Here is a 13,114-nt window from a genome sequence, read left to right as displayed (position 1 = left end):
GCAATTTTTCTTCTCTCCCTGCTTGGACATAAGTGGAAGAAATGTTTTATTATCTTTACAATTTATTATCTTTGGTTGGAAAGTATGGTTTAGTGTGTGTATCTATCAGTTTGTTTTCTAACATTTTTCTTTGCTTGCTCTCTGATGTCAGTATGACCCTGAGTAAGGTGAGGGGAATGACTCTATGGTTAGTGTCCTCTAGCCAAGGTACTACTGGGAGATCTCTGCAGGGACTTCCATGGGAGTCCCTCCAAGGGTTCCTTTTCCTTTCTCTCCTTTAGACTAGCTGCCCGATGAAGAAAGAGAAAAGACGATTTAGTTTGCTGGATCACTAGAAGGTGTGAACAACAGCGGTTTGACCACTCTTCCTGTCAGCTTGGGCTTCTGAAATACTCGCGGTTCTTTGCCTTGGTCCCGTCATTAGAGAGGAGTGGGATGTAGAATAGGAAAGAGATGGTTTTATTTAAGGCAGTGTCTGGATGATTTAGTCAGGGGGATGGCCACAGATATCCTTGGGTCCCTGTCTTTGTTTTGGAGCGTTTGACTGCTGTGGTCACCGGCCTGTTCTGAATATCCCCATCTCTCATGAGCAGTGTCTGTAGAAGGGTGAGGGAAGAGTGGAAGGGAATGCTGTTGAAAAGAGTGTGAAAATGGCTCTGGTGAGAGGTAGAAGCAGCAGATGTGACACACCATGAAGATCCTTTGGGTGCTTGGTCTGGGGAGTGGATTCCATTTCAGCTGGGATGTCCTAGGGTTCTCTTAGGACCCACTCAATTTGGGTGGAAGCATCAGCCTCCCCATTTGTCCCTTGGGGTCATTACTTTCTCTTCATTTGTCAAGAGGATTAACCACTGAAAAATGACTTTTGGTTGCTGAAGTTGTTTGTTGGGTCTCAGACCCTCTTATTCTTTGAACACATGCCTTTTTGCATTGAGTGGTTATTTCCTGATCAGAAAATCCACCCACCTATCAGCATCTGAATCAGTCCTTGATTGCTTTTTTTAAAGAAGTTCCATCACAAATTATGCTCTTTCCATCAGGACTTCCTCTTAATGTAGGCCTGTGCTGTCCTATATGATAGCCACAAGCCATCTGTGGCTATTTACATGTAAATTAATTAAAATTAAATAAAATTTAAAATGGCTGTAGTTCTGTAGTTGCACTTGCTACATTTCAAGTACTTAAGAATCAACAATGGCTGGTGTCTACTCTATTGGACATCGAAGAATTAATAGGATATTTTCATCACTGTAGGTGTTCTATTAGACAGTGAGACTATAGACTCAGGCAGAGTTTAGATCTACAGTAGACACTGTAGTCTACTACAGTGTCAGTAGACACTGCCATAGTCTTTTTGAGAGGAAACATATTCAATACAGGAATTTAAGGAATTTATTTAACATATTCAATACATATTCAATCATGGTAAGTGTTGGGAGAGCAGGCTCTAGGTTGGACCTCTAGGAATGACTCCCGGAACAAGGCTGCAGAGCTGACCCATCAAGGGGACTGGGACTGTGGTATAATTAGGCAGCTGGGGAATCTGGAAGCCACTATACCAAGAGCTGGCTCCAGGGTCACACCACCTTATCAACGTTCCAGGCATCAGGAAAGCATCACCAGAGCCTTGTGAAATAGATGGGCTCACTATACTTAGTTTCGTTCGCTCTTTAGCATCTGCAGGACAGGCAGGGACAGCAGACGGAGGTTGGAATTGCTGCTGAGTTAGTCCACTGGTCTACCCCATCTGCTACATGGGGTTGAGCCAGAGCTGAAGCTTCTCTGAGTGAGCACCACTGGGCTTAAGACAGACAGGGCCTTGGGTATCTGAAAACCAGGAGACAGTATCTTCCCAGTTCGAGTTTCCCAGCTATCTCTGTAACACTCTAGATAGAGAAGATTAATGGCTTCCTGCTTTCTAGTCATTTGGTCTTTAATGGGCAGAGAAAGCATGGTTTCTGTTCCAGGTTTGCTGCTGCGCTTTTAAAGAGAATGGAGGCTCCTGGTCACTGCAGGAAGAAATGCATTTTCAGTTCTCTCCCAGCCCAGTGTGAACTGCTGCTCCTTGCTCCATAAATCAGTCTGGGTTGCTATTGTGTGTACTAAGTCTTGTCTTTAGTGGTGAGCTCCCTCGTGCACAGATGAAGGTGCTAAGACTAAGAGGGAGGTTGTGCTGTCGAAGTTCATCTGCAGCACTGTGCTTTTCTCCACACACATGGCTAATTGGGGATCTCTATATGCCGCGAGTTTGGGCATCTCTAGTCAAGTGTAGTATGGAGGCAGGGAGATAGCTGGTGTTTGAACTCTGCCTATTTACATTAGAGGATAAGGGTTGGGGGTTGTGAGAAGGAATTATTTAAGCCTAAACCTGAGGTGAGAGAAGGAATCACCAAGCCAGAAGCATAAGGAATAACATTCTAGGTATGTGCAAAGGTACTGTGGCATATAAGGAGGGAGCATTTAGGAGGAGTGAAATGAGGCCAGTATGTGAGGATTGCCTTGGACCAGGCTGAGAGTGGAATGAGATGAACTCAGAGAAGCAGCTGGGGCCAGCCTATGTGGGCTTCATAAGTCATGCAATGAGTCTAGATTCTGAAGAGATTTATCTGGGAGAATGACAGGAGCTGATTTATGATTTATATTTTTTAAAAGGTCACTCTGGTTGCTGCATGGAGATTAGATTGGGGATAAGCAAAGAGAGAGAGAAATGCCAGGGGGCTACTGCAGCTGTCTGGACTAGAAACAGATGGAGGCCTGGGCTAGGGGGTGGCTTGGGAGATGGAAGTCATGGCTCCCAAGCTCTACCTTCAGAAATCCCAACAACTGGTTGTGCCTGGGTGGCTCAGTGGGTTAAGCCTGTGCCTTCAGCTCAGGTCATGATCTCAGGGTCCTGGGATCGAGGCCTGCGTCGGGCTCTCTGCTCAGCGGGGAGCCTGCTTCCCTTCCTCTCTCTCTGCCTGCCTCTCTGCCTACTTGTGATCTCTGTCAAGTGAATAAATAAAATCTTAAAAAAAAATAAAGATTTTATTTATTCATTTGACAGAGAGAGAGAGATCACAAGTAGGCAGAGAGGCAGGCAGAGGAAGTGGGGGATGGGTAGCAGGCTCCCCACTGAACAGAGAGCCTGACACAGGCCTCGATCCCAGGACCCTGAGATCATGACCTGAGCTGAAGGCACAGGCTTAACCCACTGAGCCACCCAGGCACACCCAGTTGTTGGGATTTCTGAAGGTAGAGCTTGGGAGCCATGACTTCCATCTCCCAAGCCACCCCCTAGCCCAGGCCTCCATCTGTTTCTTGTCTTTAACCCAGGCACCCCTAAATAAATAAAATCATAAAAAAGAAAAAGAAAAAAAAAGAAATCTCAACAACTGTATCCAAGAAGTAAGAGGAAGAACCTGAATAAGCTCATGCTTTAGGGCATAGACGGGCTGATGCCATCAGTTTCTGGTGTTTACCTCTTATCAGCCTTCATCTTTATCATGACATCACCATACTGCTGCTGTTAGCAAATAGATATTGAACATCTTCTGCAATAAGGCCCTGGATCAGGTATATGGATGGAGATGGATTAAAGGGAAAAAAATCCACTCTTTCATTCCTGAACACCTTCTGAGTCCCCAGCTCCACGGGGCTGGGGGCCCCAAGGAAACATAAGCCACTGCCTCCTGACTTGGACGCTTTCCTTGGACCTTGCGGAGCAGACTGACCTGTGGCTGTCCAGTCTGTTTAGGGGTCTTATCCTCATCCTGGTTCCTTGGAGAGGCAGCAGCCTCTGTGTGTGGGAGGAGGGAGCTGCTGCTGAAGTCAGGGGTGCTGGGCCATTTGACAAATGGGAATCATTTTCTTCTGTGTGAGGGCAAGGTCGCTGCTGCGGGCGCCCACCTGTTTGTGCGGCCTGATCTGCTGAGCTGCTGCTCTGGGGCTCATTCAGGGACAAGAACAACAGTAAAAATAGTTCAGGAAAAGCAGGAGCCAGAGCAGGCTTAGATGGTGGCATCTTTTCAGCTGTGGCAGCCAGGAGACAGAGCTTTGAATCAGCTTTATAATTTGAAAATTGGTCTCTTTGCATTGGGTGGTTATTTCGTGCTAACAAAAGCCATCAGGGACACCGTGCTACTTGCCCTTCCTCCTTGGCACTGCTCTGGGTTCAAAAATGTTGAGCCTAAGGTGGTGATTTTCCATTCCTGGAATTCTTGGATGGTGGTGCCCCCTTCCTGAGTGGGACCTGGAGATCCTACGAGAGCCGTGGGTCTGGGTGGGGAGCCATACTAGTGGATGAGGGGACCTTGCTGGGAGAAGGGGAGGCTAAGCTGGGCCCTGGTGGAGGCTAGCTGGAAGGAGCCACACCTGTCTTGCCTGTATGTGGCTCTGTGTTTACTATGGCAGGGCCCTTAGTCAGCTCACATGGCCGTGATAGTGCTCAGAGCATCCAGGACCAAAATTTTGGAGGCTGTTTTTTTGTTCTTTGGCTGGGGAGAGGTTGACATTCCGTTTTTCCCCATGGGCTTCTTCGTATGTGCTTTCTCCAGATGGTGTGCTCCAGAGAGGTCCTTGTGCTCTGGGAATGTAAATAAGGTCACCCACCGTGCAGGGTGACTCCGAAGTCAGCCTGCCAAGACAAGGCTCTTAGAACCACATCTTGGCTCTGTGGAGCCCTGGTCACCTTGCTCCCCATGTCACCCCCTTGGGGTGCATCGGATGTGAGTACAAAGATTGGAGTTTGAAGACCATAATCAGCAGGAAGGGATGGGGTGCCGTGGGCTTGCTGTAGAGGAGATTTGGGGTCTGGAGGGGCTAAGGGTGGTGGGGTCTGCTGCTTTTACATAAAGTTAGTCTTGAGACTAACTTACGAGAAGTTAGTCTCGGAATTAAAACAGAATTGATAACGTGCTGCCCATATTGAGCAGTGAGGGAGTCTAGGAAAGAAAAATTATATATCACGGACTGAATGGATAGAATGAGAGTTCCAGCACTCCCAGCAAACCCAGTAAGACGTGAGATTAGGCTGCTGGTCACTGGTCTTTCCAATGCAGCCGGTAGAAACAGGGACATCTTCTACTTTCATTCATCCCAGAGGTGCCCTGAGGGTTAAGTGAAAGGGCTGTTCACACAGTGGACTCCTTCCTGTGGAGATCACGCCAAACATCAAGGATGTTCTCAGGTCCAAAATGCAGCAGCCCCTTCAACCTCAAGGCCTGTAAACCCAGTAGGAGACGTGTGCTTTGCTTGTGGCCATGGACGTGAGCGCACATGTGTGTGTGCACGTGGGGCACAGGGCTGAGTTCTGAGGAGGCGGAGGATAGTCTAGCAGTGAACCACGAGTCGTGTACGTGCTACAGAGCTCTTTCATTGTCTCACTTTGTGACCTTTAATGAGTCATACACTCCTTTGTTTTCTTATGTGTTAAATGGAGATACGGATGCTTGCTGGTTACTGAAGCAGTTCTGAATCTTCCGGTGCCTTTATTAACTCAGATACTGTCTTCGAATTCCATCCTCTGGGGTATTATAAGAAACATGAAGGCCGCAGTCATATCGGGGTCTTCTTTGCTTTATGCTTAGGATCCACACAGTGAGTGCAGGGCGGGTAACAACAAGGTATGTGAGAGAGAGGACTTCTCGTAGCAAATGTTGGATTCTCCATGATCCTGACATTCTGGGTAAAATACTTTACCCCCAGGGGTGCAGCAGCTGCCTGGAGCAGCTGGAGCAGAGGAAAGGGGTGGAGGATGGAATAGACGTGAGACAGGGGCCTGTGCCACATTGAGAATATATCCATGAATTGAGTCTAGCAAAGAGGCAATTTTCCGGGCCCCGGGGGAGTGGAGGCGGGGCTCTAATGCTACAGGGACCAGATGGCAATAGTGCAGGAGGAACTGTCAGGGGACAGGAAGACAGTGGGCCAGCTGGTACTAAAGAAGACCTGATGTGCTCATCTTGGTATCACATAGGGCTGGTAAAGTCGTGGCATCTGTGATACCATTCCCTACAGTTTGTACCCATGGCAGACATCACTAATCTATCCTGACATACTTTCCTCTTATACATGGAGAAGTTGCAGAATCCTCTAGGGCCAGCATTTTAGTCTGTCCTGTCAACCAGCTGGCACAAGAGTAGAAACTTATTTATTGTCTGTTGCGGGTGTGAGGACAGAAAGGACATAGATTTTGGATTTCAGCAAAAATGACAGTCCAGACAGGTACAAGCTTTGTAGCATTGAACAAGCACATTCGTCGGATCTTTTTTGGTTGCGAAGGACAGAAACCCAATTTGAGTTAGCCTAAGCTAGGTTACTTAAGTAATATAACCAGAAAGCTCAGGGTATGGCTAGATCAGGAGCCCGATGAGATTGTTGGGGTCCATCTCTAGGACAGAGTGTCTCTGCGTCCTGTCTGGCTAAGCCAGGTCATCGCTGGTGCCTGGGGCGGGGCGGGGGGGGGGGGCGGTTGGAGGACAATAGGGCTGGTGGTGGAGGTGATAAGGTCTAGATAGGTCACAAGGAGAGCAAAAGTCATCTTGAAGGTCAAACATAGAAGGAAGGATCCAAGATAAGGGTGGGGAGGGGTGGCTGGGAGAGGTGTAAAGTGTTCATCTGAATAACAGTGAGCTGCAGCAAGGAGAGAGACAGGCTCCCCAAGGCAGTTTGTTCTGGGCCCAACAGTTGCCCTGGAAGAGACTTGTGTACACAGAGCAGAGGGGAGGGTCGTTGTGGGGAGCCTTGGAAGCGACATACATGCTCTAGCCACCGTTCTCTGGGCAACTGATGTGGCATCAGATGCCAGACTCTCTGCCCACACTGTCACCCCATTCTCTGCTGCTTCTCTTGATCCTGCTGCACCTGACCAGGTGACAAGTCTCAACGTCGTGCCTCTGTTCTGGGATACAGAGCTCAGCCCAGGCTGAGATGATCATGGGTAAACCTTGGAGGATCTAGGGTGAAGCATCCAGCTTATCCGACGGGGGAGGGCCCACCAAGTGGGCAGTCTTTTTTTTTTTTTTTTTAAGATCTTATTTATTTATTTGACAGACAAAGATCACAAGTAGGCAGAGAGGGAGGCAGAGAGAGAGAGAGAGAGAGAGGGAACCAGGCTTCCTGCGGAGCAGAGAGCCCGATGCGGGGCTCGATCCCAGGACCCTGGGATCATGACCTGAGCCAAAGGCAGAGGCTTTAACCCACTGAGCCACCCAGGCGTCCCCCAAGTGGGCAGTCTTAGAGGCAGTCCTGAAGGCTTCAGTTGCCCTTACACCAGAGAAGTGTGAATGCCTCTACTCTGGATTTTATGGTTCCCAAACAGGGTTCCTCCCTGTGTCTCCTCTACCCTACCCTGTCAATCCCAGCCATGCACAGCTCCCTTTCCCCGATATTGAATGCTATATGATGAATCATTCCAAAACAAACTGCTTGTAGTAGTAAGCACCTGGCTGCCTCCTACAGTTTCTAAGGGTCAGGAATTGCTTAAGGCTCTCGCATGAGGTTGCAGTCAGATGGTGAGTGGAGCAACTGGGGAGTGGCCAGGAGTCTCTCCCTGCACATGGGCTCTCTGTGTTGGCTAGTTTGGGTTTTCTCACCCCATGGCAGCCTCAGGGTGTGCACTGTGTTGTTTTGAAAGGCACAGACTGTCATTTCTTATGTACTTTATTGGTGGGATGGTCACCAAAGACCAACCCCATTTCAGGAGGAAGGGACATAGATCCTCTTTCCTAATGGGAGGAATGTCAAAGGATTTACTGACATAATGTGAAACCATCACAGCCCTCAGCCCCCTCCTAGTCAACCAACACTCATTGCCCAGATGGGTTTGAGGTAACTGGAGGTGACCTAACTTTGGTCCAATGCCTTCATTTCATTATACTATTTTTATTTTTGGAACTTGGGTGCAGAGACTTGAATAAATTACACTCTTCAATTCATTGTGCATTTGTCATCACTGATTCATACAATGACTCTCTCTTCATTCATTCACTCATTCACTCTTCCTTTTTATCCCTCTATCCTACTTTCCTTTTTTCCTCCTCACTTTCCTTAAACAACCGTTGTATTATATTAAATGCATATCCTTTATTTCTGTGTGTTCTTATAAATGTGATCGACAGATCCCTTTGCGTATGTACCGTTTTCCATGCCCTCCTTTTCCCACTTGCTCCATTTTTCCAGGTCCATACATGTGCCATGCATGTATGCTATAATGCATACATCTCCTCTGTCTGTGTCTGGTCGCCTAACATGAGTCAGTGAGACTGGAGAGGAGGAGTGACATGTCCAAGGTCACATAGCTGAACTGGGACAAGAATAGTTTTCCTGATTCTTGTTTTCTCAGCAGCACACACTCATGTTTTCATGGTTCCCCTCCCAGGCCCTTGCAATAGTTTGAAATAAGATTTTTTTTTTTTTTTTAAAATTACGAGTCTGGGTTCCTTTTTCAAACTCTCCTGTTTTCTCCCTAGTAATTGCCATCCTCTGTCTTCTGCTCCTGCAGGTTCCAACTATGGGAGCCCGCGCCCAGCTCACGCCAACATGAATGCCAATGCTGCTGCGGGGCTCGCCCCTGAGCACATCCCTACGCCGGGGGCCGCCTTGTCCTGGCAGGCAGCCATTGATGCGGCCCGGCAGGCCAAGCTGATGGGCAGCGCCGGCAACGCGACCATCTCCACGGTCAGCTCCACGCAGCGGAAGCGGCAGCAGTATGGGAAGCCCAAGAAGCAGGGCAGCACGACGGCCACGCGCCCACCCCGCGCCCTGCTCTGCCTGACTCTGAAGAACCCCATCAGGAGGGCGTGCATCAGCATCGTCGAATGGAAATATCCTTTGTGCTTGGGCCTGGGCGGGCTGCTCCTGGGAACCCCAGTGGGGCCAGCCCCATGATTGCTCCCAGACCCACTGAATCTGTGTCCCTGGGGCGTTGTGTAAACGCAGAGTTTTCGGTGCTGCCCGAGACTCAGTGAATCAGAATGTCTAGAGATAGGGCTCAGGGATCTGCTGGAGTGACAAGCAGGGTCTTTTTTCTCATATGTTTTTTTCATCCCAAAGCCCGCATTTGAGCAAGCAATCCTGAGAGGTTATGAGATATCATCTAACATAGCTGAGCCTGTCCCGTGATCCGCGGGTGTGCTGGGTGAATAGTGGTCGCGTGCTGCTTACCCCCTAGGCTTCTTTGCCTCCTGTGTCATGGGCCTGGTATAGTTTTGTGACCTCTGCTCTCTGTAGGAGGAGGGAGCCCGAGAAATGTGAGAGGGCAGTGGTCAGTGGCCCACCCAGGCTCTTGGTTCCAGGCTTAGGAGCAGGTGTTCTCAAACCTGGCTGCACATTGGCATTGTCTGGAAAGTTGTAAGAAAACACAGGTGCCTGAGCCCTACCCAGGCATATATGAAAGTTCTCCAGGTCATTCTCCCGGGCAGCCAAAGTGGAGAGCACTGGCCTGCAGTTTCAAACGCAGGTCCACTTTGCATGTCTACCCAGTGAGTGGGCCCTTCTGAGAAAATGGCTTTGAAGGACTGGGCTCTCACTGTGGAATTACAGGCCCCTTAACAACATGGGAATTTTGGGGTGGTGGAGATGGAAAGGATCTTCAAGGTCAGTAGGTCCAGCCCTGACTCGGCCCAGTGATGACATTGGGCCCCACATAGTCATACGGTTAGTGACAGACAGGACTAGAACTCTGGGACTTAGTGTTGGGCATTTTCATAATAAGAATTCATTCAGGGCGGGTTATCACATCTCCTGGGGCTCAGGATGGTAGGGTTCTATGTTATCCATGAGCTTCCATGGAAAGATTGAAGAGCTTTAGTAAGTAGGGGTTGAAAGGCAAAAGAAGATGGCTCGGGAGGGAAGAGCTTCTGTTTAGCAAGAAACGTTAGTTCTGTAAATGTTTGAAGCCCTCAACTCAAAAGGTAACTTTAAGAGAAGGGAGCATAAGCCACGTGGTGGCTGGAGAGCTGGCCATCTGTCCTGAGTGGCCAGGCAGGCTTCCTGTTCCCAGAGGACTGGGTGAGAGGCCCGGCTCTGGGCAGCCCCAGCATGCTGCTGTCACAACGGCTCCATCAGAACCATGCAGTGGGAGAGATGGGGGCCATGCGATCCCCAAAGGGGAGAGCACTGAAGCCTGGAGAAGCTGAAGATCTGGCCCAGATCACACAGCCTGCAACTCACAGAGCTGGGTTTTAAATCCAGGTTCTCCAAGTCCCCAGTCCATGCATGTGCCCCTCCCCGTGCACGCATAGCACAGAGGAGACGTACTAGGGTACATGTTCAGGGGACACTGTCCAGCTCACAGGGATGTGGAGGGACCTGGATCTGGGGCCTGAACCACGCCCCATCATGGTGCTGCCCCCTGTATTCTGAGTGGTCACAGGTCATTGGAATCTCCAGAGTTTCCGTTTCCTCATCTCCAGTGGCAGTAACCAGCGAGGGCGGCAGGGTCTGTGCCTGTAGGAGCCTGCTCAGAAAAACATGTCAGGGGATGTGTTCGTGCATACGAGTTAACTTCAGCTCTGATTTTTCCTCCTGGGACGGACAGCTCCCTGAGAGGCAGCTCTGTGTGCAGAATGGAGCAGTAGGTGGTGACGTACTGGCCTGGGAGGAACTGAAGAGGAGAGAGAGCAGCACACAGGGCAGGAGGGGGAGTGTAGGAGAGCAGGGGTTTTTTAATGGCAGTGTCTGGGGCACTGTTCATGGAAACTGGTCACAGAGCCACAGGGGGCCCAAGGCAGGGACCTGTGAAAGGACCGTTGACCAGTGTTAGCCAGGCCATGCCACCCCAACTCGGGGAATGTGCCCTCCCCTCCTGCAGGAAAGGAAGCAGGCCCAGCTTCCGCAGTGCTAGTGGATGGCGTTCCCACATTGCCCTGGAAGGATAGCTGGACAGGTCAGGAGGTGGTCTGGTGTACTCGCCTTTCTGCATTCCTGGAAAGAGTGGAGTCCAATGCTGTCATTAAGAAGGAAAGACAGTTTAAAAAATGATCTGGCTGTCACAGGGTGACACAGTACGTTTCCAGGTTTTACCTGGCTTCTCCTCCACTTTACAGCTCGTGGCTTTTCTTATCTGGCTGATTGGTTTCTTTATACATCATCGTCTCCAGCAGTAGCCAGGGACTTTTAGCATAAGATGATGGATGGGTCGCCTGGATTAGGGGAAGGTGTAGAAGTGATTATGTAAGAAACACCCAAGCTTAGCCACCACCCACTTTGGTGGAAGGAACAAGTTGACATTTGAGGACAGATGCATGAGGTCTGACTCAGTTGAAACGATGTGCTGTAGCCCTGGTTGGGGGAGGAGGGGCACAAGGGACCAGATGACGGGAATGAAATCAACCAGCCCCTGGACAGAATGGGACTTTAGTAAGCAGGTGGGGAACTGGCTAGGAGGGAAGGGGTTTCGTGGTAGGAGGTCTAGAAAGTATGAACTTTCTAAAAATGCTTCAGAGTGACGTCAGGAGTGATCAGCTTAGAGATCAGTGTAGAGTAAGTCGTCCTTGCAAACTCCGACTTCAGAAGCAGACTTCCTAGGTTAGAATCCCAACCTACCACAAGCTATGTGACATTGGGCAAGTTAGCGTTTCACCTTTCTGTCTCCTCAGTTAGAAACAGGGGTGATAACTGCACATTCAGTTTGGGGGTTTGCACGGAACAGAGCAGGGCCCAGCACCACACAGTGGTGTCAGCCATTGTCCCTCCCGCCTGCTGTTGTCACCATCTTCAACACCACCAGCGTCCTTACTGGTTTCTTGGTCAACTCAAGGGGCAGCATGGCCTATTGGAGAAGATGGGTCAGTAGGTCTGGCTCTGGCCCTGGCCCTGCTACTTGTCAGCTTGGAACCTGGGAGAGGTTGTTTTGTTTTTTGTATCTGTCAAGTAGGGCATTAGACTGCATGTCATCTTCTTGATATCAGGCCACACACAGAAAATGACAGCCTTTGTGTGGTTTGCTGGCAAATGGACCCCCCGCTACACCTGTGCGGCCGAGGGGGATCCATGACCAGCACAGTGGCTAAAGCCATGACCAATGTGCCTTCCAGGCCCAGAGTTGCCCTGTTAACGTAGGTCAGAGGCCATTCACGGTGGGGGAGTGAACGCTGGACTCTGTGCTCAGGGTTCTAGGCGTGACTGGGAAGTACCCGCTGTGGGGTTTCGGGAAAGTTTCTCAGGCTCTCTGGGCCTCAGAGGTTTGGACGAGATGATCTCTAAGGTCTCTCTCCCTGCTTCAGTTCATTAACTTCGTGAGTACAGATTTCCCTGGGAGAGTTGTTCCCTTCTTCTAGAGATTTCCATCCTCTTTCCCTTCCTTATCTTGTCGGGCCCCATGGACGAGGCCGAAAACAGGGCAGTGCTGGGGAAGATGGGGTCCAAAGACCATGAACTGGCCTTCCCTTGAAGCGTCTCCTCTCTGGTCCTCAGCTGTAGGTGTAGGGTGGAGGGACCAGTGTCATATTAACTCCTCTTTCCCTGGAGAATGGGTTCTACCCAATATTTTGATAAAGAAATCTGGGCCCAAGAGCCTCACGAAGTGCATGGCTGTTAGTGAGTGAACTTGGCTCGTCTCTCCAGATCCCAGCACACTCCAGTGGAGGTCAAGAGCACCTAGAACATAAGGCTTGGCCCCTGAAGGTGGGGCCTCCACAGACTGAAGAGGGTTGGAGGAAAGATGGTGGCCCTGCCCTGAAGGACAGGACATAGGCTGTCACGCTCTTGAGGGTCCAGAGCACCCAGCCATCGTCAGGTTCCATGGAAGGTGTCAGGAAATAAAGTAGGAGAAAAGAACAATAATCACTCCCAACTTCAGATTAAAAGATCAAAAGTAAATGTTCGAATTTCAAAGGAAAATCTCAACGTCAAGTTTGCCTCAATTCTGTCTCACCTCTCCCACCTCCCCAGCTCCAGTCCCCCCCGGAGCGGGGGCAGCATGGAAACCACGAGAGAAGGGGTGTCGGGGGGGACCGCCCGTCCCGACCAGAGCAGACTCTGCTCTGTAGAAGCAACCCCAAGCACACACGGGGGAAAATGAAGTCCAATACCATCTAAATAAATAAAAGAAGAAGAAAAAAAGTTTTTAGAAATCTGTGTTTACTCTGGCACGCGACTGGCCTCCACTACTTTTGACATATTAGGAAAAATTTTG

General features: G+C 49.8%; 1 protein-coding gene across 41 annotated transcripts in view; it reads left to right on the top strand.

Moving 5' to 3' along the window:
- The window catches only part of CACNA1C (calcium voltage-gated channel subunit alpha1 C), a 744,856-nt gene that overhangs the window by 149,884 nt on the left and 581,858 nt on the right, over positions 1–13,114 (top strand). For all 41 annotated transcript variants that reach the window (XM_059184363.1, XM_059184367.1, XM_059184359.1 and 38 more), the window contains exon 2: positions 8,480–8,802. In XM_059184363.1, the coding sequence (XP_059040346.1) occupies positions 8,480–8,802 (323 nt within the window). The remainder of the gene's footprint in view (positions 1–8,479; positions 8,803–13,114) is intronic.

The sequence above is a fragment of the Mustela lutreola genome, chromosome 8 (assembly GCF_030435805.1).
Source record: "Mustela lutreola isolate mMusLut2 chromosome 8, mMusLut2.pri, whole genome shotgun sequence".
Classification (NCBI taxonomy): Eukaryota; Metazoa; Chordata; class Mammalia; order Carnivora; family Mustelidae; genus Mustela; species Mustela lutreola.
The sequence above is the reverse complement of the archived record's forward strand: the minus strand, read 5'-3'. Positions and strand labels throughout refer to the sequence as shown.